This window comes from Rhinopithecus bieti, unplaced genomic scaffold (assembly GCF_001698545.2).
Source record: "Rhinopithecus bieti isolate Rb0 unplaced genomic scaffold, ASM169854v2 scaffold_6782, whole genome shotgun sequence".
NCBI classification, from domain to species: Eukaryota; Metazoa; Chordata; class Mammalia; order Primates; family Cercopithecidae; genus Rhinopithecus; species Rhinopithecus bieti.
Genome location: NW_016805866.1, coordinates 1,925,794 through 1,952,247, shown reverse-complemented (window position 1 = coordinate 1,952,247; position 26,454 = coordinate 1,925,794). Strand labels below are relative to the sequence as shown.

Sequence of the window (26,454 nt, the reverse complement as noted above, 5' to 3'; positions counted from 1 at the left end):
GAAATAACCACTGAAATATGTTATGTCTGTGAAACAGAGCAAAACAAATACTTCACTATCTAATGTTTTCCTTGGAGAGCGGGTGTGTATGTCCTCACTCTCTGAGATTGAAAAGTCCTGGCCAGACCAATAAAGAACATTGGAATTGTTTGTTTGTGGAAACTGGGATAACTAAGGGGCTGTTTCAGTTACATAATTAAGGCAAGGTCATTTCATGTTGGCTATCTATAGCTAGTTGCTATATGAGGGTTCTTATAGCTCAATCCCCCTCTACCCCGTCACCCTGCAAACTTGGTCTTGTGTTTTGGGGACCATGAGGTTATGACTCAGACAAAGTGGTTAAGAACACTCTGGGGTCAGACTGCTAGGTTCCGTTTTTTTGTTTTTTGTTTTTTTTTGAGACAGAGTTTCTCTCTGTCCCCCAGGCTGGAGTGCAGTGGTGCAATCTCGGCTCACTGCAAGCTCCGCCTCCCGGGTTCATGCCATTCTCCTGCCTCAGCCTCCTGAGTAGCTGGGACTACAGGCGCCTGCCACCACGCCCGCCTAATTTTTTGTATTTTTAGTACAGATGGGGTTTCACCTTGTTAGCCAGGATGGTCTCGATCTCCTGACCTCGTGATCCACCCACCTTGGCCTCCTGCTAGGTTGTTTTTAGATTTGCCACTTTCTTCTTTTTTTTTTTTGAGACGGAGTCTCGCTCTGTCGCCCAGGCTGGAGTGCAGTGGCGGGATCTCAGCTCACTGCAAGCTCCGCCTCCCGGTTCACGCCATTCTCCTGCCTCGGCCTCCCGAGTAGCTGGGACTACAGGCGCCCGCCACCTCGCCTGGCTAGTTTTTTGTATTTTTAGTAGAGATGGGGTTTCACCGTGTTCGCCAGGATGATCTCGATCTCCTGACCTCGTGATCCACCCGTCTCGGCCTCCCAAAGTGCTGGGATTACAGGCTTGAGCCACCACGCCCGGCCCAGCTTTGCCACTTTCTAACTGTGACTCTGGGTAGCTCATTTTACCTCCCTAAGCCTTACCTTCCTCAACTGTAAAACGAAGGTAACATTCTGACCTCAAAGGATCGTAATGAAGACTCAAAGAGAATCTGTGTAAAAGATTTAACATCGAGGCCAGGCGTGGTGGTTCATGCCTGTAATCCCAGCACTTTGGGAGGCCCAGGCGGGAGGATCACAAGGTCAGGAGATCAAGACCATCATGGCTAACGTGGTGAAACCCCGTCTCTACTAAAAATACAAAAAATTAGCTGGGCGTGGTGGCGGGTGCCTGTAGTCCCAGCTACTCAGGAGGCTGAAGCAGGAGAATGGCGTGAACCTAGGAGGCGGAGGTTGCAGGTGAGCCGAGATCGCACCACTGCACTCCAGCCTGGGTGACAGAGTGAGACTCCGTCTCCAAAAAAAAAAAAAAAAAAGATTTAACATCGAACGAGTCATAGGGTGCTTCAATGCTTCCTATATGGCAGATGAATGACAGTGGTGTTTTCAGTGGTTATGGTCATAGAACTAAGCTCTAACTCTTTTTCCTCAAAAATCTCAATAACAATTCTCGAGTGAAAAATCAAACCCGAAGTTTGCCATCGCGAGTATAGTGGAATTTCCCATAGATGTATAGAATTAAGGAGCAGCAAGGGACTGTGCCTGGCATTGTCCAGTCCACCATGTTGTACTGTTTCCTCGTACCCTAATCTCCCCACTTTACAGAGGAGGAATTGAGGCCTGGAGACTATAAAGGACTTGAGGGCAGGAGCTCTGCTGCTTGGTAGGGGAGCTGGAAGTCCAACCCAGGTGTTCTGCTAGTTGGTGTTTTGCCCAGTGTTCCATATGCCTCGCTAATATCTGTGTGCTATTTATAAAGTCTTTGTCATTTACATATATCACTCACGCACAAAAGCATGCCAAAAGCATTTTGAAACTATGAAATGCTATTAAGAAAATCAGTTCATTCGTCAAAGGAAAGCAATGATTTGCTCCAGGAAGCTGTCACTGATATTTTATTAGGTGCCAAGTGCTGATCCCTTCTATTCCATTCTTTACATCCTTACCCCTTTTTTCTTAGTGTTTGGGCTGTGTTCACATCTCACTCTCACCCGAGCAGGCAGGATGGCCCCTGTTTCTCAGGCCTTGGGTTTTATTGCTGGGATACCAGGCTGCTAGAATCCGATGGAGTTATTATATCAAGGGGCTGAGGCACACAGAACGTGAATTCTGCTGAGCCAGGTGGATCCTATTGCTCAACACTGGACCCGCTGAAAGCCTGCCAGGTGCTGAGCCCACAGGCCTCCTTTATTACTGAAGTGGCCCCTTTGGCTGCTCCTTCCACTTTCTCCCCAAATAATCTGATCTCTCGATTGTCTTTCTTTCATAGCTTCCGGTCACCCACACTGTTTCTTTTGCCACCTTGAACTCGGCTCTGACCGGGAAGTGCCTTCCAGATTTGCCAATCACGTGAATGTCGAGTTCAGCATGCCCACAACTTCTGCCTCCAAAGCCAGCGTGAGATCTATCTCTGTGGAAGATAAGACTGATGTCAGGAAGTGGGTCAATTATTCTGCACACTACAGCTACCAGGTAGCCTTGGGAAGCATCTGGCTAATGCTTCCAAGTCCATTTGTTCACCCCACTACCCTCCCTTATTCCTTTAGCCATGCTTACTGTGTTCTCGCCTGGTAACCTCTTACTGCCTTAGAGGAAGTTCCCCCTACATAGCTGTGGATGCGTCTGCTCTGATTTAAATGCATCATCTGGCTAGTGGATGAGAGAAAGATTGGAAAAAAACAAAGAGGCTCATCAAAGAGAATATAATGTCTTTCTGTCATTATGAGCAATGACAACAAAAAGAATAATGGGGGCCGGGCACAGTGGCTCACACCTGTAATCCCAGCACTTTGGGAGGTGGAGGTGGCCTGATTACTTGAGTTCAGGAGTTCAAGACCAGCCTGGCCAACATGTAAAAGTAAAAAGTACAAAAATTAGCCGGGCATGGTGGCATGTGCGTGTAGTCCAGCTACTCAGGAGGCTGAGGCAGGAGGATCACTTGAGTCTGAGAGGTTGAGGCTGCAGTGAGCCGTGATTGCACCACTGTACTCCAACCTGAGTGACAGAGCCAGACTGTGTCTCAAAAAAAGAAAAAGCATAATGGGGTAAAGTTGTTATTATTCATTTGCGATATAATTGATGTCACAGAGTAGTAAGCTTGGAAATAGAGGAGAGAAAGCGCTATCCCAAAGCATATGTTTCAGTTAGAGTTGATGAAGTGGACCTGAACGAAGTTAGGACATGTATGACTGGGGTACTGGGCTGTAACAGGACAAAACTCAAAAGCCAAGCAGATGTTTATAATAGTAACAGGATCAGGGCTGTGGAAGGAATCATGAAACTTAGAGTTTTCTGACATAAACAGAAAGCGATACATTCCTGGGGAGTTAGAAATTCAATAGGAGATTAAATGCCAACGATTGGAAAGGGAGTTTGTTAAAGAAGGATTTTGCAAAGTGGTTTTCTATTTATAATAATATCCTTGGATTTATATGGTGATTTATTGTTCCTCTAAATGTTTCCTTAGTTGTGTGGGCTAAAATATTTAACTACCAAAAGGAACAAACACTCCATCTTGTGGCGAGGAAAAAAATAGCACTTCCCTCAAACCTGACTGTTGGGTGTTGAATCATTACCCTGTATGTAGGTCAAGCATCATAAATACCCAAAGTGGTGCTGAGAGGAGCAACTTGAACCCTGAACTCGAAGAATTCCTTGCCTGAGCTGTCAAAGATTTCAGTTGAGATGTATTACTTTCAAAGATTAATCTATTAATTTATTGATAATTACAGCGACAGTATGTTGCAGAAGATATGGTAGAACTGTAAACACTCCAGTATTTATCAGTTTGGAGGTTTTCTAAAGAGAGAAAGTATTGGAGGTGGCCAGGTGCTGTGGCTCATACCTGTAATCCCAGACCTTTGGGAGGCCAAGGCCGGTGGATCATTTGAGGTCGGGAATTCAAGACCAGCCTGGCCAACATGGTGAAACCCTGTCTCCACTAAAAATTCAAAAATTATCCAGGCGTGGTGGTGCGTGCCTGTAATCTTAGCTACTCTAGAGGCTGAGGCAGGAGAATCACTTGAGCCTGGGAAGTGGAGATTGTGGTGAGCTGTGAGCCAAGATTGTGCTGCTGCACTCCAGTCTGGGTAACAGAATGAGACCCTGTCTCAAAAAAAAAAAAAAAAAAAAAAAAAAAAAGGACCAGAAAACAAGTATTGAGGGAGTGCAAACAGTCAATTACAAAGGAATTAATTCATTTGATAAATCTTTGTCGATTGCCCGCTGTATTCCTACATTATTGCATAAAATATTGAACAAGATCCTGCTTGTCTTGTGGAGCCCATGGTATAGTAGAGCCAGACAGGTGTGCAAGGTACAGTGGAGATATTCACAGGGAGAAGTACCTGATTCTACTTAGTAAGTCAAAAATGGCTTCACCGAAGGGGTGACCTTTGTCCAAATGTACAAGGCAAAGAATAAGAATTTTCCTGGTGGACCATGAGGGAAAGGGAATTACAGACCAATCAAAGAACATGTACAAAGAGGGAGACATGATATATTCAGGGCCAGTAGCTCCAATGTGGCTAAAGCCCAAAACGTTAGCAAAATTACAAGAAATCTCAAAGCACCTATGGAGTTTTGGTTTATTTATTTATTTGCATGCTTTTCTCTTCTTGTTGATCTTTATCTCCAACTTCTATTCTTGGCAGGTGGAAATTGAGCAAAAAAAGAGTTTGAAGCCGGACTTTGAAGGAGATGAAATGGAAAATCCCAAGGAGTGTGGAGTGCAGTGACAAAGCCTTGCGGGAAGGAATCCTAATCCCAGGGTCATGATAGGGTGTCTTCCTGAGTAGCTGAAGTTTCAGTCAATACCTGCTGTGGCCACTCCATGTTGGGAACAGTGTACCAGATCTTCCTGTTTGTAGTTACTTGTATTTTACCAGGAAACCATGAGAATGGTGGCTTTTAGAGAGGCTCTTTGATTCTGGTTATGCCTAAAGCACGTGGTTCACCTGACTGTTGGAGCTTACTGTATAATTAAGCCTCCTTGTCTTGTCTCTGCTTATCTCACAGCACTGGTATGTGGTTTGTTGTGACTGTTACAGTCAGGAAAAGAACCTCCCACATCAGTGTTAGCACGATTACCTTCTGATGTTCATCTGTCACTCGTATAAGTTTCTGGAAAAGGCAGTCTTGAGAAGTTAATTAAGAATCCATCTCTTTCACTCCGTCTAGAAAAGACTCAGAAAAGGTGCAAAACAAATTTCCTGTTTGGGTCTTACTAGACCTTTTTGAGGTGTCTCCATTCTTAAATGTTAAGTTTCCAAGACATTTCCCTTCTGGCTCTAGATTGTTTAGATTGGAACACTTTTTCCATCTCTCTAAGGTTTCAGTCACAGGATTTGCTATCCTGAGTCACAATAGACAATGGAAAAAGGCACAGTAGGAGACTCTTTAATTCTGAATGGACCCACATTCTGCAAAATGGCTGTTGAGGGGAAGGCAAAAATTAAGCTTAGTTTTCTTCATTCTGGAGAAAAGAGACATTAAATGTAAGATGATGTTCAGTTCAAGAGGTAGATTTAATCTCAGTGAATTCCCAAATTCACACTGAAAAATACAGTCCACTTCTGATTCCTGAAACAAATATCTATAATACCTCAGGCATTTGTAAGGGGCATTTGGGAGTGCTTTTTATACCTCATGACCAATAAACAGTTGCATGTCCCTTTAACCCAAACTTTATAGGAAATTTAAGCTGCAAAGATAATTTTTAAAGCTGTTTTAAAATTAAGCTTGAATGAGCTTTCCCCCAAAATTCAGAGTTTGATGATCACGGTATTGTAATGGATTGAAAAGGCATCTCTAGGATAGAGACAGGGAAAAGTCATATTTTTCTAATGTTGGGAACATTATATCCTGATTCCAAGAGTCAGAACACTCACTCCATCTTCCTTTTCTTCATCTGTTTCTGGGACACTTAATCTTTTCCTTCATCCATTCCTACTCACCTCTTCTTATTTGTATCTTGGTGTTTTCTCCCATGAAGAATAGAGTGGGGGGACAGAAAGCACACTTTGTTGGATTTGTAGATGATGCAGAAATGAACAATATCTCCCGTTTTTGGCTGATGGATTCAAGATTAATGTATTCAATGAACAATCATTGGATTCTAAATATGTATTGACACTGGGATATAGAAATAGTTACAGTATTTTGAAATATCTGAACTAAGACTGAAAGTAAAAGAATGATTGAATAGGCATTAATGAGAAACCCTATATTCTGGGTTTTTAAAATGCAACCCTCTAAGTACAGAGTGAGTGTGTGTTTATGGATGTGTGTGGTGTTGATGGGAATAGTGTTAGGAAGACCTGGTTTCACAGTACTTCATAGAGAAATATTTCCTTACAGAAATGGAGGTTCAATGTTGACTCAGAAATATATCATGGCTATTCACAAAGCTAATGTGTTCAGCTGGTGTTAATAAAAGCCTTGCATGCTTTCATTAACCCTCCATCTAGTCCATATCTAAATTGACTTCAATTATGGGTATCATATTTTAAGAGAGACATTAATAAGTTGATTGTGTCCACAGGCAGGTGACCAGGGTTGTAAAGGGTCTGATGATACAAGAACAAAGGAATAGCTTCCCTGAAGGAACAGAAGGTATAGCTGGAAAGGGAGTGCAGACAAGGAGGGAATGATATAATAGCTGCCTCGAAATTTCTGTTGCGCTATAAAAAGGAAGAGGAATTAGACTTATTCTGTGTAGCTTCAAAGGGCAAAAATAAGAACAAAGAGGAACTTCACAGATGACAAATGTTTGCTTCAATATAAGGAAGAATTTTCTAATAAGAGTTGTTCTAAAGAGGAATAGACTCAAGTTAGCAAAATTTCCTGTTCCTGTGAATGCCCAATGGTTAAAATAACCACCTATCCCACGTGCTGTGAAAGGGAATCTTACGTTGGATTTGCTCTATATGTCTACCAAGATTCCTTCTAAATATAGATTTAGTCTCAATAGTAATAAGACTCTCTAACTTCATTTGTCTTTTCTTCATAAGTGGTTTTTCATGCTCTTTGAAATACAGTGGAGTTCCTTTGAGGTTTTTATCAAGGGATTTCAGAGCATATCTCTTCCCCTGTTGTACTAAAGGCTTTTGAGATTGACTCCTCATAGAACATCTAAATGGACTGGAGAGTTGGCAAGGGAAATGAAGCTCATCCCAGCACCTTCCTTAGTCACTAAGGCTTAGCACTCCGTCAAGATCTCTGCCTCATCTGCTAGCATCACATGTGGATTGCTTGTTGGAGCTTATCTTCCCCCACCATGGTAAATTCTCATTTCCAGTGTACATGCACCTGGACTTTTTTTTTTTTTTTTTTTAAACCAAGAGTTGGGAAAAATCCCTTCTATGCTATCTATATTCTGCAAGCAAATTATTATTATTATTATTATTATTATTGAGACAGAGTTTTGCTCTTGTTGCCCAGGCTGGAGTGCAATGGTGCAATCTTGGCTCATTGCAACCTCTGCCTTCTGAGTTCAGGCAATTCTTCTGCCTCAGCCTCCTGAGAGTAGCTGGGATTACAGGCGCCCATCACCATGCACCACTAATTTTTGTATTTTTAGTAGAGACAGGGTTTCACCATGTTGGCCAGGCTGGTCTCAAATGCCTGACCTCAGGTGATAAGCCTGCCTCAGTCTCCCAAAGCTCTGGGATTATAGGTGTGAGCCACCATACCGGACCCATAAATTGTTATTAATTTTTAAAAACCTAACATCTTAATTTCATCAAATTTGTTTTCCCTCTACTGTTTTTAGGAAACTGATTATGGATAGCATTTAGGGGCTTGGGGATTATAATACTATATATTTTTAGATGTAAGGAGTGTTTTACTAGTTTTAAATAACTTCTATAGAAAACACAAGTGGGCAAATTAATTATGTAATAGCCTACATAGAAAACAGTTGGGCAAATTACCAGTGGATGTGCAGATTCTATTTTTGCCACCCTGAACCTGGACTTTTATTTTCTTTTTTGGTCACAATCTTTATCAATAATGTGAAAATAGTAAAAATGAATTCATTTTACCAGTATATAGTATTACTCTTAGAACATAAATTCGGTATCACGTGGTATCAAGAGCTGTGCTTTCTTTTGAGTCTAGGGCCTGCTTTTTGACTTTATAGCAAAAAGATAAGAAATGTACTCATTTTGACATGTCAGACAAGACAATGTGAGGCAATTTGTGGGGATACCATTAGATCCCCCTTGCCTGCTCTTGCAGACATAGTACTAGTTATTCCTTATCAAAAGTTTGAATTTCATTCATATTAAATATTATCTGGACAGTTTCATTTTTTCTATTTGGCTCTTCCCTTAGGACTGTGCCTTCTTGCATTATTGGCAGGGTTCATAATCCTTGAGAACACTGTTTGATTTAAAATATTTTTTATTTGAAATGAGACTGATTTCTATTCAAATCCAGTGGCTGGGAGTAAGAGTTTATTTCCCTAGAAACTTATGTTTCTGAGAAATGGGATCCATGAAAGCAAGGAATGTATATAATTTTTTGTGTTTCCAACACCTAGCACAAAGCTTGGAATATAATAGGGTTCAGCCACCTTAAATGCTTGCCGATAGGGCAAATGTATACTCATGAAATAAAGGAAAATGAGTATGTATTCAGTAAATGTTTGCTGAGAGAATACTGACCCTGAGACTCTAAGGCTACTTAACCCTTACTTATCATCAGATACTCATAATAAAGCCAGCAAGCATGCTTTTATTTCCTGAAGGACTTAAATAATTTTGCTTTCCTTTTATTCCTGCCTCCAGAGTCAAGTAATAAACCCTGTCAGCACTTAGGCACTTAATATGCTGCTGAATTTGAACTACAATGTGCCTCATTCACATTGAAAAACATTTTTGTGCCCAAAAGCATAGTAGCATAGATGCTGTCCATAGTCACGGTGATTGATTGCTTTGTTCCTGCACGTCAAACAGATCTATGAGCCTGGGCCTTGCCCATTTCAATGGTCAGTAGGAAAAGAAAGCATTTGATAAGAGTGCACAACCAGTCTTCATGCACTAGGTCTTTGTTCTTCCAGCATTAACCACTGACCATTACTATGCATTTATTTTGTCACCACAGTAAGATGGAGGTCTAAGATAGGTTGAAATTTGTGAGATAAAATCATGATCTCAGAGGTGATATATATTTCACCATAAGTTTAGTGGTGGGAAAACAGAATGAGCTGAGGTTTTTCTTAAAAGCCTTGGGAATATTAAATTGGTTTAAGTAGGAAGCACTACCATCCAGCCTACTTATAGAAATTCTCCCAGTTGGAATGGCAACTGTAACTCTTCTAAAAACGAGGATTATATGTTAATTCCAACATATCTAGACCTTAGTCAAGGATGTCCAATCTTTTGGCTTCCCTGGGCCACATAGGAAGAAGAATTGTCTTGGTTGGGCCACACATTTAATACACTAACACTAACAACAGCTGATGAGCTTTCAAAGCATGCCTAATGTTTTTTGTTTTTCTTTTTTTTTTTGAGACGGAGTCTCACTCTGTCACCCAGGCTAGAGTGTAGTGGCACAATATCGGCTCACTGCAACCTCCACCTCCCGGATTCAAATGATTCTCCTGCCTCAACCTCCCGAGTAGCTGGGACTACAGGCATGCACCACCACGCCTGGCTAATTTTTATATTTTTAGTAGAGATGGGATTTCACCATGTTGGCCAGCTGGTCTTGAACTCCTGACCTCAGGTGATCCCCCCGCCTCAGCCTTCCAGAGTGCTAAGATAAGAGGTATGAGCCGCAGCACCCGGCCAAAATAGTATGTTTTAAGAAAGTTTATGAATTTGTCATGGGCCACATTCAAAACCGTCATGGGCCAAGGGTTGGACAAGCTAGCCTAGGTCATGTCCAGAGTGCAATTTAACAGGAATTTCAAACAAAACTAACAAAAAATTAAATCCACAAAAAATATCATTTGTTAAATGCATTGTCCACACACTTTACTACCAAGTCCCATTCAAACTATGACAATTCTTTACATAAAATGAGAGCATTCTCAGCAAGTTCCTAAAGATGATTTCTAAACATTACCAATGTCTAAGTGCTAATTCCCCACAAATCACCATTTCTTATCTTTTTAAAATGAGACTGGCTTTAGATATCATGACTCATATTTATGTGTTTAAGGAATTAAAGGGGAAGGAGATGTATAAGGCAACTACAGATGTAGAAAGCAAATGTACATATTAGTAATATTCTCCCATGTATTAACTAAAACAAGAATGTGAGATTTTTACATTTCTTCTAGTATGCCTTAGCAAATCTGCTGGAGAAAGTCTAGTTGCTTTAAGAATTGAAAAAAAAATGTCTCTCTCAACTTGGCAATTCTAAGCCTGTAAAGGCAGAAACTATCCATAGTAATGAGTTTGCCTGGAGAAAGGCAAATGATCATTGGATGTAACAAAAGCTATTAAGAGAACAGACTAAAAAAAGAATTTCAATATGAAAAAGTAAAATCTAGAGAGATGACAAATCAGCATTGGGTACCAAGCCTCAAAATACTTGAACTAGAAGCCATCTCTTAAAGTTAAAAGTAAGAAGCTCTAGGAAAAAATAAAGATTGCATAGTAAAAAGGGATAGACGGCACGATTAATTCAAGTCAACAAATATTTATCAAGTATCTACTCTGGTCAGGTGCTGTGTTAGTAGCCAGCTTCCCTAAAAGGAGGAAAGGCTAGATACGAGGACACTGAGGATTGTTATATAAAGTCACTCACAGGCATGCCATAATGGATTTATTAAGGGAAATTGGGGTTTCTGTGAATCTTCAAAGGACATAGCCATGGAGACAATCACTATGTTAAGTAAGTTGCTGTTTTCCCAATTGGGCTTCAGTTACCTGAGACAAAAAAGTGAGGAAGTTGGATTAATTGTTCTTCAAGTCCTTTCCAGCTCTAAAGTTATGGGTTATTTTACAAAATATCCGTTGGTGCCACCTTTCATGAAAATTGTTGAATATATTGGACAAACTCAGCTTGGTCGCATCTTTTCTTTTTCAGCATCTTTTTTTTTTTTTTTCTTTTTTTAAATAATTTCCCCAGACAACAGAAACAGACAACCTTCCAAATCCTCTATTTTGCAGTTGCCTTCCACACACAGATTTAAAAAGAGGATCAAAGAGGGTGGTGAAGATCAGGTGGAATGCTTCTTTGGAAGTTCCACCGGCATCATCCATCAGAACAACGGTGTGAGCATGACGAGGCACAGACAGGTCTCCAAAATGGATGTTAGGATTTGGGTGCTACTTGACACAGAAGTAGGTCTAACCCTCCAAGTTCTGGGGATGCTAGGATAATCAATGAGATATATATATGTGTGTGTGTGTGTCATTTTGTATAAAATATTGTGAAAATTGAAGGAAGATACTCAGTAAACATCCTGGGACTATTTGTAAGTTATGGCAAAACCAGATGAGAGAAAAGGGACAGTCCCCTCCTCATCCTCATTGTCTCTTAGTAACATCAAATTATAGTTAAAAAAAAATTAACTATGTACAAGCTACAAAATAGCATCTCTTTTGTGGTATGTTTGAGTGTGTAATTTTAGTTTCTTTTCTGGTTGTCCTTGTGGTAGTCAGATGTGTTGGACTGATTCCAACTGGACAGAGTAAGGAATTCTAGCATCCTCTTCCTGTTTGCTTGTGTTCTCCCACAGATCAAACCCTCAATTCTAGTTAGGGATGCCATCTAGCCCCACACTGTGACTGAAGCCTCAAGCACTGTTGCGCCTCCTTGTGCTTTGGATCAGCAACCCCAGTGGTGTCCTACCAGAGCAGTTCAGGGAAAGCATATGTACAGTCAGGTCCCAACAGCAAATTGTTGGATGTGAGAGTTCTAAAGTATAGGGGTGAAGGAAGAGAAGGATATGAACTCCTCTGACCTTAAGCCAGCATTCATTTAACTTTTACATCTATTTGCCAAGAGAACCTGGAGAAAACTACCATATTCAAGAGATTAATCAAAATCAGTGTTTTAGCCAGGTGGTGACAGAGAAGCACCATTCCTCACCCTCCATTCTTGTAATGTCTGTAATAAATGTCAATGTGTCAGGATGAATGAACCCAAGATCCAGTGAATGATTCAGCTGATCCAAGCCTTGCATTTTCCATCACTCATCATCCATCCTCATTCAGTGTAACCTCTTGCACTATTGTGGTTAATTTTATGTAAAACCAGTTTTTTTTTTTTTTAATATGTGCCTATGTAATAAAGTCTACACACTGGCTATCTCTGTAGAGATGAGGTTTTGTTTTTAGTTGTTCTACTGATTATATCCTTTTTTGAGCTATGAAAATGAATTATTAATAAATTTTTGAACAAAGTGTCACTATGCCAAATTTAATGAGGTCAGACATATGAAAAGTAATGCTTATTAATATAAGGCCTGTCACCCAGCTTACATGGTTAGTGATCATAAACTGACAGATTAACAAATGACCTGTTTAATTATCTTATTTAAATTTATCATAGATATAATTTAGTCAATTCAAGATAGGTTGGCCAGACCCCGTGGCTCATGCCTGTAATCCCAGCACTTTGGGAGGCTAAAGTGGGTGGATCACGAGGTCAAGAGATTGAGACCATCCTGGCCAACATGGTGAAACCCCATCTCTACTAAAAATACAAAATTAGCTGGGCGTGGTAGTGCATACCTGTAATCCCAGCTACTCGGGTGGTTGAGGCAGGAGAATCACTTGAACCTGGGAGGCGGAGGTTACAGTGAGCCAAGATCATGCCACTGCACTCCAGCCTGGGCAACAAGAACGAAATCCCATCTCAAAAAAATAAAAAAAGGTTTATTTGTATTCCAATTTTGTGCCTGATTCTGAGAAAACAAATAAAAATCATTACAATCCTTAAGGTTTTCTTGGAGATAACGTACATAAACATATAAGTGAGAAATATAAATGAGCACATAATCAAATAATAAGTTTGCATTATGTTCCTGACATACTGTCAGTGCTTAACAAATAATTGTTCAATTGATTGATGAATCCAGATTACTAATGTCAACATAACTTGCATGGGAAAAAATCAGTATGGACTAAAACACTTGGGAAATTTTCACAGGAAAGATGGCCGTCAGTTGAGACCTGGAGGTGGGGTAAAATTTGGCTCAGCAATGAGAAGGGAACGTCGGGTGGGGAAAAAAAGAGTAAAAGTGGTATGTTGGGCTAGCAGGAGATCAGATTGACCTGGGTGATGGATTCATGAACATCCAGAGATAAAACTGATGGTTAAGCCAAGCTATGGTAGGGATGTATCTGGCCTGAGGTGGAACTCAATCTACTAAATGCAATGAAGCAATTTTTGAATCCTGGCAATAAAGCATTATTCTAGAAAAACTAGGCAATACCATGCTGAACATTTTGGACTTTAGGAAAAGATTAAAGGCAAGGAAAATAATTTATAGCTTTTTTGGAGTAAACAAGGCAAAAAATAAACAAAGCTTTGTGTTTTATTTAGTTCAAAGCAACCGGAATCATTTTATTATAAAATACAATCATGTACAAGGGAGAACTCAGACCAGGTCAGTGGCCTCCTGCTGTCAAGAGATCTCTGTCATTAGCAGAACACGGAGAATAGGCTAGCCTAGTCAGTACCACATCACATAATATCAGGTGCACAAAAGAGATACTAGCCAAATAAGAGCATAATATTAAGTTGGATATTCTGGAGAATATTCTCCTTCCCACTATTCTTCTATCCCTACCTGTCCAGAGTCCCCCTGAAGAAGTTGTGAGAGCTAATTACCTAGGTTCCCCATTGTCACAAGGCTTTGGTTTTCTAGGGTCCCCCTTTCCTTTAATATCCCAGGATAATAACTATCTGAGTAGCCGCTTGAAGCCAGGCATGCACCCCAGTGTTCCTCAGGATTTGGGTAGGGGAAGTTGAGGGCCAGAGGAAGTAAAGATGAGAGTTTAAAGGTCCTCACTGTTATTTGTCCCTTCTCTTTCCAAACTCCTCTCATCTCCTCCTTGATTTCCTCCAACTATCACCTCTCTCTTCCTCAATCTGGGGCAGATTTCGCTCTTCCCCAAATTTAATAATATTAGCTAACATTTACGTAATGCATATACTCCGGGGCAGCCACTGGCACTAAGTATTTAAGGCATATTATTTAATAAAGGTAGCTCCCTCTCCATTCTGCAAGGCACTAATAATTCAAGGCTGTGGGTATAACAGATACTTACTGAAGATTAGCAATCATTGATGAATGTCTACAGCACAAAAATAAGAAAGAATTTTAAACTGATTATCATGGTTTGCACCAGTTGCTGACCGCCACACCCAGCGCGAGCCTCGCGGATCTTTGGGCAGCACGTTTGCTCCTCCTCTGCTCCAGGATGAAGACCCAGAGATCCTCTACTTCTCCTAAGCCTCGCCAGGGAGCGACATTCCCATAGCCCCAAGCCAGGCATGCCGCCCTCACCACTGAGCCGGGAACAGTTGTTCCACATCCAGACAATTAAGGCCGCGGCCCTACTCAGGCTCGCGGCCCACAACATGCCTGTGGTCTTTGGTGAGAGCTGGAAGAAACACCTCAATGGAGAGTTCGGAAAACTGTATTCTATAAAACGAATGGGATTTGTTGCAGAAGAAAGAAAACATTACACTGTTTATCCTCCCCAACACCAAGTCTTCACCTGGACCCAGATATGTGACATAGGAGGTGTTAAGGTTGTCATCCTGGGATAGGACCCATATCACAGACCCCATCAAGCCCACGACGCTGCTTTAGTGTCCAAAGACCTGTGCAACCTCTACCTAGTTTGGAAAACATGTATGAAGAGCTGCCTACAGACAGATGGTTTTCATCATCCTGGCCATTCAGATTTATCTGGGTGGGCCAAAAAAGGTGTTCTATTCACTGTCTTCACTGTGCAGACCCATCAAGCCAATTCTCCTAAGACAGGCTGGGAGCATTTGCCAATGCAGTTGTGTCCTGGCTAAATCTGAACTAAATGGCCTTGTCTTCTTGCTGTGGGCTCTTATACTCAGAAGGAGGGCAGTGCCATTGATAGGAGGTGGCACTGTGTACTGCAGGTGGCTTATCTATTCTGGTTGTTGGTGTATAGAGAGTTCTTTAGATGCAGACACTTATTCCAGGACCAATGAGCTGCTACAGAAGTCCAGCAAGAAGTTCCCAGACTAGAAGGAGCTGTGATCCTCAACTAAGGGGTGGTCTGTCTCCACTGGTGGTTTTTGAGAAGCTGCTGTTAAAGTATTTGTCATTTACGAAGTCAAATGGAAAATTTCTGAATTAATCCATAAGTACTTTGCATAAGGGGGCAAAGCTTCCATTAAAGCAGCCATGAAGCAGGCTACCCACGAATGGCAGCTTTATCCAGCCAGACACAGCAAAGGCGACTCTTTGACCTAATATCTTTCTCTGCAACATGGCTTCAGCCCAAAATATGCAAACTTCTCAGAAGACAGGTGAGGTCAAATATTCACTTGGCTCTCTTTACCACCTTTAGTTTTATGTTTAAGGGGGGGAGATTGCACTTGTTGGTACAGCCCTAGTATTGTACCTGCTGCTACTAGGTTTTGCCTGGTTAGACTTCCAGTTACAAGGTGTTGGGGTGTTTTTGCTTAGAAAGGAACCCTTTTCAATGGCCGGGCGCGGTGGCTCACGCCTGTAATCACAGCACTTCGGGAGGCAGAGGCGGGCGGGTCACGAGGTCGGGAGATCGAGACCATCCTGGCTAACACAGTGAAACCTCATCTCTATTAAAAAGGAAAAAAAAAAAAATACAAAAAATGTAGCCGGGCGTGGTGGCGGGCACCTGTAGTCCCAACTACTCGGGAGGCTGAGGCAGGAGAATGGCGTGAACCCAGGAGGCGGAGCTTGCAGTGAGCCGAGATGGCGCCACTGCACTCCAGCCTGGGTGACAGAGGGAGACTCCATCTCAAAAAAAAGAAAGAAAGAAAGGAACCCTTTCCCCAGACTGGCTGGCATTCCAGTCCCAGGCCGGCACACTGCCCACTTGATCATTCAAAGAGCCCTCAGGTCCCTCCATAAAGGAAGCATGAGGATGTTCTGCAGGTTTCCAGAAATCTAGCCCAGAAATCGGGGCTCAATTTCCTAATTGTAGGGGAGGTGAAGTTTGCTAAGGAAAAGTCCATGGTATGAGCCTTAACAGATAGGGGCTGAGAAAAGTGACCTGGGTCTTGTTATTCTTCGGTTGTTTTATGGAATAAGCAGTGGAATTTGAACAAGGAAGAGGAGAAAAGGGATTTTCTTAAATGTGGGGTGAGCTTCTCCTAGAGTAATCTTGAGTTGGAGTTTTTAAGGCAGCACGAACTGCCAAATGCTGTTTTTTGTGGACTGCAATCACTTTGGGATATTTTTTCAGCAACACTGGAAAGTTTTAGTTTTAAAAAAAAAAATACTTATGCAAATATGTACATATTTTCACAATTTGTTTTTTATCTTATTTTATTTTTTTTGAGACAGAGTCTGTCTCCATTGCCCAGGTTGGAGTGCAGTGGTGTGATCTCGGCTCACTGCGACCTCTGCCTCCCAGGTTCAAGCAATTCTCCTGCCTCACTCAGCCTCCCAAGTAGCTGAGATTACAGGTGCACACTACCATGCCCAGCTAATTTTTTGTATTTTTAGTAGAGACAGGGTTTCACCATGTTGGCCAGGCTGGTCTTGAACCCCTGACCTCGGGTGATCCATCCACCTCTGCCTCCCAACATGCTGGGATTACAGGCGTGAGCCACTGCCCCCAGCCTCCAATTTGCTTTTTAGGAGACAGTCTTTATTGTTCCTGCACCTCCATCCTTGATCTTGTTACTGATGCTATTTTGTTGTTAGCTGGGTTAGAGTTAACCGTGTGCTAGTTTTGTAACAAAAGACTGTTGAAGTTTTTTTTTTTTTTTTTTTAACTGAATATGAGACATTACTCTTTCTACTATTTCTAAAAATGTTTTCAAGACAGAGTCTTGCTCTGTCACCCAGGATGCAGTGAAGTGGCATGATCACAGCTCACTTCAGCCTTGACCTCCTGGGCTCAAGTAACCCTGCCACCTCAGACTCCCCAGGAGATGGGACTACAGATGACACCTGGCTAATTTTAATTTTTATTATGGTAGAGATGGGGATCTCACAATGTTCCCAGGCTGGTCTCAAACTCCTGGGCTCAAGCAATCCTCCCACCTTGGCCTCCCAAAGTACTAGGAGTACAGACGCAAGCCACCATGCCCAGCCCCATTCCTCCTCCTAAAATTCATTGACCATACCTTACAGAGAAAATCCCTTTCAAACATCTTTCTCCTTTGGCCCTAGGCTGAGTAAATGGGCTAACTCCTCAAGTTCCAGACCACTGTCTCTTTAACTGCCAGAGGAAAACTGAAAACTCTTCTGAAAAATCTCTTTAATGGGGATTAAATTCTAAAGTTAACACTATTGAAAATAACATAAATTGCCCATAAAGTAGACTAACGGAGTCTTCCTTAATGAAAGTTGCTCTGTTTATTAGTGTGTTCTCACAATGCCATAAAGAACTACCTGAGGTGAGGCGCACTGGCTCACACCTATAATCCCAGTACTTTGGGAGGCTGAGGCAGGTGGATCGCTTGAGGCCAGGAGTTCAAGACCAGCCTGGCCAACATGGTGAAACCCCATCTCTACTAAAAATACAAAAATTAGCTGGGTGTGGTGGCACATGCCTGTAATCCCAGCTACTCAGGAGGCTGAGGCACAAGAATCACTTGAACCCAGGAGGCAGAGATTGCAGTGAGCCGAGATCATACCACTGCACTCCAGCCTGGGTGAGAGTGAGACTCTGTCTCGAAAAATAGAACCACCTGAGACTGGGTAATTTATAAAGAAAAAAGGTTTAATTGACTCACAGTTCAGCAGACTGTATGGAAGCATGGCTGGGAGGCCTCAGGAAACTTATAATTATGGCAGAAGGCAAAGAGGAAGCAAGCATGTCTTAGCATGGTAGAGCAGGAGAGAGCACTAAGCAGGAAGTGCTACACGCTTTTAAACAAGCAAATCTTGTGATAACTCACGCACTATCATGAGAATAGCAAGGGGAAAATCCCCCCACCATGATCCAATCACCTCCCATGAGGCCCCTCCTCCAACACTGAAGATCATAATTCAACATGAGATTTGGGTGGGGACACAAGAGCCAAACCTTATCACTCTATGGACCTCAATTAATTTTTCAGTTTCTTCCTTGATATTGACAGAGTCATCACCAACCAAGATCCCAGCCACCTGAACAATGTGTTCCAGTTCTTGGTTAGTGTGGGGAAGTGAGTAAAATGAGTCACACAATTATTCTGAGTTTTACCAACATGAATTGACTGTTTCTGAGTTGACATCATCCTTTACAGACCCACTGAGTGGAATGGCAGACCAAATAACTTGATTGGAGGTAAAATAAGTCTGCATTATATGCCACCTTTATTATGCAAAGTAATTTTTAGTTCATTCCATCTTATCCTGTCATGGACCCATTGAAGAATTTTTATAAACAGAAGAGAAGTCTGCCTTACATCTCCAAAAAAGAGCTAACAAAAACTCACAATTTTCTTAGCAGTCTCAAAAGTTACAGATAAAATTTTCAGAAAGCATTAAGGTCAAAATACGTATACTTTCCTGCCCTGCCACAGTCTAGGTCAATGGACAGGAACAAGATAAAATCTATTCTCCACCTATGGAGAGCAAACCCAATGGGTCATGACATTCTCTCCCCTCTTCCTCTCCCTTCCTTTACTCTCTTGTCTTGTCTCTTCTTCACTAACAGGCATGAAGTCCTAAGAGCCTAGACTAACCTGGTGGCAACGGCAGAGAAAGGGACATACCTTAGAGATTTGAAACAGTCCCCAATTCTATCTGCCAAGGTCGACTGCTTTTCGCCAACACTCCTATTGCATATCTCACCAGTTGCCTTTAATACTTGTGTACTGCTTTTTAATGTTTTATATTTATTAGATTTATCCTCCTGATTAAAAAAGCAATAGTTAATTAAGATAATTGGCTTTCTCAGTGTGTGGTAAAGTACACCAAAAATAATATGAATCAGCAAACACAAATCAATGTGCAATTAAAAATGACTGAAATTTAATTTTGCATTCTAATAAAACTTTCTTGTAATTGCTTGACATCAATCCCCTGCTTCCATTACTGGGGATCTGCAGTCTGGAAAAGTCTTCTTCCTACTGTTGCTTTTCTTTCTTTTTGCAACTCCAAGGTTAGTGCTGTCAGGATTGCTGCAAGCATGTTTCCTTCTAATTTGCCGGCTGTAAAAAATCTATCCTCTTTTACTCAGTACACTTCTGTAAGGAGAAATAGGAAAAACACCAAAGTTCTTTTCCCCATTCTTACTCAGTTCCTCAATGCAACAGTTCTGACACCAGCTCTAGAAATAGAAAAAAAGAATACAAGACGTATTTTTCCTGTTCTCTACTCTCACACAGTCACTCGGCACTTCTGGCACCAGGTGTGTGGGAGTTTTTCACCACAAATCAAGCAGTTCTGCAGTGAATTCTGCAGTAGATTCTCCAGTGGACAGCAGCCGGCTGTCCTCCAGTTTACGATCCACCTGGAGTGAACAGACATTTCTGACACTGTCTAACTGGAAATAGCATCAGATCTCACAGGTTGAGGGGCTTAGTCCCCAACATTGCTCTCCACTTCAGATGCCATGGATTGTGGCCTGTGCTTGCTTCTGACTAAGTGGTTATAAATAGGGGTTTTTAGTACTCCTTGCTGGGTTTCAATCAATTTCCTAGAGCAGCTCACAGAACCCAGAAAAACACTGTTTTCTCGTGTTCTATAAAGAATATTACAAAGGATACAGATAAATAACCAGATGGAAGAGATGTATGGGCAAAGTGTAGAAGAAGGAGGGGAGAGCGTCCATGCCCCTACACAAACCTCCGTATGTTCAGCTATCTAGAAGCTCTCTGAATCCAGTCCTTTTAGGTTTTTATGGGAGTTTCATCATGCAGGCATGATTGATTAAATCATTGGCCTTTGATGATCAACTCAACCTTCAGCCCCTCTTCCCTCCCTCTGAGACTGGGGTATGAGGCTGAAAGTCTCAACCTTCTAATCATGCCTCAGTCTTTCCAGTAACCAGAACCTACCCTGAAGCTATCTAGGGGCCCCCAGCCACCAGTCATATCATTAGCATCTAAAAGATACCCTTATCAGTCCAGAGATTCTAAGGGTTTTAGAAGCTGTATGTCAGGAAACAGGAAGAAGGCCCAATATTTATTTTACAATATCACAACTTCTAATAAGGGAATGACAATTGCAATGAAAAAGAAAAGTTCCGGCATAAAGGAATAATGCAGGAACTTAGGGACCAGACTGAATGGTGGAACAAAGGAAAAAGAATCCATGATTTAGAAATGCGGAACCTGGTCATGTTTATCCTATAAGTAGCCTATCAGAAGCCCTAATGTTTTCTTAAGAAGTTTTGCTAACAAAATACCAAATAAAAGTTCTATACCCAATATATCCTTTTCTCTTATATGGATTTTTTATTAATTTTTATGTGATCTTGATGAGTACCCAGACATTAGTCTTGTCTGTCTCTATTTTAGGGAAAATGTCTAACAGTTATAGTCTTTGATTTTTGTCATATTATATTTCATTTAAAAAAATTAAAAAAAGCTGCATAGCCAAAGAAAAACAAGAGCAAAACCCCGAGACACCCCACAAAGGTAAACACTTGCTTCTTCTTCTTCTTTTTTTTTTTTTTTTTGAGATGGAGTCTCATTCTGCTGCCCAGGCTAGAGTGCAGTGGTATGATCTCGGCTCACTGCAATCCCCGCCTCCTGGGTTCAAGCGATTCTCCTGCCTCAGTCTCCCAATTACAAGCACGCGCCACCATGCCCAGCTAATTTTTGTATTTTTAGTAGAGACAGGGTTTCACCATGTTAGCCAGGATCTCAGTCTCTTGACCTTGTGATCTGCCCGTCTTGGCCTCTCAAAGTGCTGGGATTACAGGCGTGAGCCACCGCACTTGGCCAACACTTACTTCTAAATGAAAGAAAGGACCTCATTTCTACTCAAGGTCCTTGGCCCCTTTCCACAAATATTCAAGTAATGGGATTTCTACTTTCAGGTAGACAATGCATCCATTAAGGAATGTTCTCTGTGGCAAGGCAGCATGGTCAAATGGGGGATCAAATTTTGAAGGCAATGTTTTTTCTCATTTCTGCAAACCAGAATTGAGTTAATAAAAGCTAACAAGAAAGTCTATGACTTGTCAATAAAAACACTTTGAAAAAATTGAAAGCTGCACAACCAAAGAAAAATAAGAGCAAAACCCCAGGACATGCCACAAAGGTGAAGACACTTCTAAATGAATGCAAGGACCTCATTAAACTCAAGGTCCTTGACCCCTTTCCAAAAATATTCAAGTAATGGGATTTATACTTGCAGATAGACAGTGCTTCCATTGGGGAATGTTCTCTGAGGCAAGGCGGCATGGTCAAATAGGGATGGAATTTTGAAGGCAATGCTTTTCTCATCTCTGCAACCCAGAATTGAGTTATCTGTGCTCTGAGACTTTTTCTTTATAAACCATTTAATGCTTCAATGATGGCAAAGCTAACTCAGCTTCCCAATGGTGTTGTCTCTGGAATCCCACCTCAGACAAGAGAGAACTAGGAACAGCAGTAACTGATATATATATAAAATACAAAATACAAAGTCTTCTAGATCTTGGCAGTAAATTTTTGGAAGTACTTGTTTCTGGTGAAAAGTATTTTTAATGTGCCCTGATAGATATGGAGACAGTACTTCCAAAAGTTGACCCTGGAAACAATAAGCATCACCCTCATCATCACAGTAACTTGTTGGCCTTCCTTTTAACTGGTCTCTCCTCTTAACACATTTTATTTCTTCTAATTAAACATAAGGCACAAAATATATACATTCCACTACAAAACCTCTTATCAAATACATTTTACATATTTAACATTTAGCCTGTGAGTTCCTTTGCTAGCTCAGTGTGCTTTCCTCTACATTACTCAACAGTGACAGCAGCAATGACCAGCACTCTGCTTTGTGTTTTATATGCATTACTTCATTTAATCCTTGTAATAACCCTATGAAGTCGGGTTACTAAACATTTTATACCTGTAAATATCCTCATTTTACAGGTATATATATATAAAAAAAACCAAAAGCGAAGCATAGAAGGTTGGTTAATTTGCCCAATGGTCATAAGGATAATGGTAGAACTGTCTTTATCTCTGCTTCTTTGCTTATGCTCTCATCTCTGGTTTTCTGCCACCTACAGGAAGGTTGTGAGTGAGTCAATTCCATTTCAGGTGACAGTTGTAACTAGCATTCTTGAAGCACTCTGTCATCTTTAGGAAAAATTGCTAAGCAATGTAGTAGTAATTCAATAAATGTCTTTAAGCCCCCCATAAGGTTGAAAGGGCATAGAGATGAGATATGGTCCCAACTCTCTAGAAGCACCCATTCAGAAGACAGTTTTGATAGCAAATCTACCATCAGAGCCACGAGCAACACACTCGACCCCTTTGTTTGAGTTACAAAAGGGCAACCCACTTTCTGGCTGACAAAGCTTCACACCACAACATAGAGAATATTGCAGGTAGATCAAGAGCTGGATTTTGCTGGGCCAAGTGGCTCATGCCTGTAATCTCAGCACTTTGGGAGGCCAAGGTTAACAGACTGCTTGAGCTTAGGAGTTCAAGACTAGCCTAAGCAACATAGTGAAACCCTATCTCTACAAAGCATACAAAAATTAGCCAGGCATGGTGGCACATGCCTGTAGTCCTAGCTACTCAGGAGACTGAGGTGGGAGCATCCCTTGAGCCTGGGAAGTGGAGGTTGTAGTGGGCCGAGATCATGCGACTGCACTCCAGCCTGGGTGACAGAGCAAGACCCTGTCTTTAAAAAAAAAAAAAAAGCTGGATTTCATCTCTACCTTCATAAAAGAGTCCTTTTATGCAGTGTGAAAACTACACAACAGTATGTGACATCTTCAGTTCTATTGTTGGTACCCAAATTATGACCTTGTAGAGATCTATTCTTTAAAGATGTGCATGAAAATATTAGAAGCATAGAATTTATGGAAACATGAATCCATATGTTAGAAAATATAGGGGCAGTGACGGAATGTTCTACTATTTCATTTTAATCCCAGTATCACAAACGGTAGGAAGAGATAAGCCTGTGGAAAACAATAAAGTTTTTGAGAGGAAAAAAAGAGGAGCAGCAAACGGAAAACCAAAACCAACAAAGAGGGAATGACTGAAGACCATATAGAGAATGAGCATAGCCTTAATCTTGAAACTTTAGGAAAATGTAGTATGTCTATTGTAAGCAAGCACATACAGAAATGTTCCTAGGAATGACTTTGGGACGCTATGCCATATTTGCATATTCCAGCAATGACTATTTCATCTTTGCTTATAAAGCTGCATTTGTCATGAGACCACAGTATTCTTGATCACTCTATAATATTACCCTCATCAACAAAAACAAAAATCATTTAGGGAATTCTTTTTTTTTGAGATGGAGTCTCACTCTGTCACCCAGGCTGAAGTGCAGTGGCACGATCTCAGCTCACTGCAATCTCTGCCTCCTGGGTTCGAGCGATTCTCCTGCCTCAGCCTCCTGGGTAGCTGGGACTACAGGCGCCTGCCACCATGCCTGGCTAATTTTTAGTAGAGACGGGGTTTCACTATGTTGGCCAGGCTGGTCTCAAACGCCTGACGTCGTGATCCGCCCACCTCAGCCTCCCAAAGTGCTGGGATTACAGGCGTAAGCCATGGCGCCTGGCCTAGGGAATTCTTAAGATTAGCAAAATAATTAGTCTAACTACTAAGCAGTACACATTAAAACTTGAAAATATTGTCTTTCTTGCCCTCAAAATGAATTACATTTAAGAAGATAATGTAGGCCGGGCATGGTGGCTCACGTCTGTAATTCCAGCATTTTGGGAGGCAGAGGCAGGCGGCTCACTTGAGGTCAGGAGTTCAAGACCAGCCTGGCCAACATGGCAAAACCCCATCTCTACTAAAAATACAAAATTAGCCAGGCTTAGTGGTGGGCGCCTGTAATCCCAGCTACTCGGGAGGCTGAGGCAGGGAGAATTGCTTGAACCTGGGAGGCAGAGGTTGCATTGAGTAGAGATCGTGCCACTGCACTCCAGCCTGGGGAACAGAGCAAGACTCCATCTCAAAAAAAAAAAAAAAAAAAAAAAAAAAAAAAAAAAAAAAAAAAAAAAAAAAAAAAAAAAAAAAAAAAAAAAAAGAAAAAAAAAAAAAAAAAAAAAAAGAAGAAGAAAGAAGAAGGAAGAAGAAGAAAGAAAAGAAGAAGAAGAAGAAGAAGAAGAATGCAAGGTATAGATAACAAGTGCTACATAAATGGTGCTAAAATTATGGATTTTGGAAATGCAGGTAGAAATCAAATGACCTATTACAACCAGGGGAAAGACTGAGAGAAAGGACGTGCCTTCAGCTAGCTCTTGAAGGAAAGGGTATCACTTCAAAAGGCAGAGCAAGGCAGGGTGAAGGAAGGAAGTACATATTTCAAGTAGAGAGAACACAATGACGTAAGTAAAGGAGGCAGACTTCAGTATAAGTGGTGAATTTAGAATAAATCAGTAGATCTGTTTGACAAGACTAGTGTTCTCCCAAAATGAATGCAATCAACACCAGTATTTTCAGTTTCACATGTTATTTCTTCTATTCTCCATCAAATGGTGGGGTCTTTTCCCCATCTCTTTAATCTGGGTTATGACTGGTTTATGTCTGTTTCAACTGAGAAAGTATAGTGGAAGTGATGCTATGTGACTTCCAAGTCTATGTCGTAAAGGATATAGCTTCTGCCTGGCTCTCTCTTAGGACCATTCACCTTTGGAACTCAGCCACAATGTGTGAGGTAGCCCGGGCAACATGGAGAGGCCACATGTAGGTGTTCCAGTTGACAGTCCCAGCGAAAGTCTCAGCTGACAGCTAGAATCGACCGAAACACATAAGTACATGAAGCTGCAGATGGTTCGGCCCTCAGACTTAGTGTCTTCCAGCTGAGGCACCATATACCAAAGAACCGAGACAAGCCATTCCCTCTGTGCCCTACCCAAATTGCCAATCCACATAATCTGTGAGCTTAATAATTGTTTCAGGCCAACAATTTTGGGGGTAATTTGTGACATAACCATAATAACTGGAACACTAATATCAATTGAGTAATGACCATATGCCATCCTCTATGTTTGATGCCTTATATTTTATATCAGTTAGCTATTTCTGTGTAACAAACCACCCCAAATCTCAGTAGCTTACGAAACAGGTATTTCTCTACTATAGTTCACACATCTGTGAATCTATTAGGGGTTGGCCGACCTAGGCTGGGCTCACTCTGGTGTCTAAGTGTTGGCAGACAGCTCTGTTCCAGGCCATGCGTGGCTGGGGCATCTAAGCTAGGACAGATCTGCTTTTGTGTCTCTCATCCTCCTCCAGGAACCAGCAGGCTTGCCTGAATATGTCACTTTCATGGGGAAGAATGAGAGTGGAAACACATAAAACTTTTGAGGCCGAGGCTTCAAAACAACACACTATCTGGCCAGGTATGGTGGCTCACACCTGTAATCTCAGCACTTTGGGAAGCTGAGGTGGGTGGATCACCTGAGGTCTGGAGTTCGAGACCAGCTGACCAACATGGTGAAAGCCCATCTCTACTAAAAATACAAAAAATTAGCCAGGCATGGTGGCACATGCCTGTAATCCCAGCTACTTGGGAGGTTGAGGTAGGAGAATTGCTTGAACCCAGGAGGCGGAGGTTGCAGTGAGTTGAGATTGTGCCATTGCACTCCAGTCTGGGCAAAAAGAGCAAAACTCCATCTCACAAAAAAAAAGGCACACTATCACTTCTGCCACATTCTATTGGCCAAATCAAGTTACATGGCCAGACCCAGATTAAAGAGGTAGGAAAACATACTCCACCTATATAGTGTACTATGAAGTCACAAGGAAAGAGTATGCACTTAGGGAGGGGTAAAGAATTGGAGCCAGGGCCGGGCATGGTGGCTTCACGCTTGTAATCCCAGCACTTTGGGAGGCCGAGGCGGGTGGATCAACTGAGGTCAGGAGTTCAAGACCAGCCTGGCCAACATGGTGAAACCTCATCTCTACTAAAAAAAATACAAAAAATTAGCCAGGCATAGTGGCAGACGCCTGTAATCCCAGCTACTCTGGAGGCTGAGGTAGGAGAATCACTTGAACCTGGGAGGCAGAGGTTGCAGTGAGCTGAGATTGTGCCACCGCACTCCAGCCTGGGCGACAAGGCGAGACTCC

General features: G+C 41.7%; 1 protein-coding gene and 1 pseudogene across 10 annotated transcripts in view; both read left to right on the top strand.

The window, feature by feature from the left end:
- STON2 (stonin 2) overlaps positions 1-12,460 on the top strand; it is a 177,185-nt gene extending 164,725 nt beyond the window's left edge. For 8 of the 10 annotated variants that reach the window (XM_017873858.1, XM_017873855.1, XM_017873857.1 and 5 more), the window contains one exon: positions 2,369-2,798. In XM_017873858.1, coding sequence (XP_017729347.1) covers positions 2,369-2,673 — 305 coding nt within the window. In that variant the 3' untranslated portion in view covers positions 2,674-2,798. Of the gene's footprint in view, positions 1-2,368; positions 2,799-4,751; positions 7,551-11,181 lie in introns of those variants that run through there. The other 2 variants (XM_017873861.1, XM_017873856.1) reach the window with 2 other exon arrangements.
- A 1,880-nt stretch (positions 12,461-14,340) lies between these two features.
- On the top strand, positions 14,341-15,307 carry LOC108530809 (uracil-DNA glycosylase pseudogene; annotated as a pseudogene).
- The last annotated feature ends 11,147 nt before the right edge of the window (positions 15,308-26,454 follow it).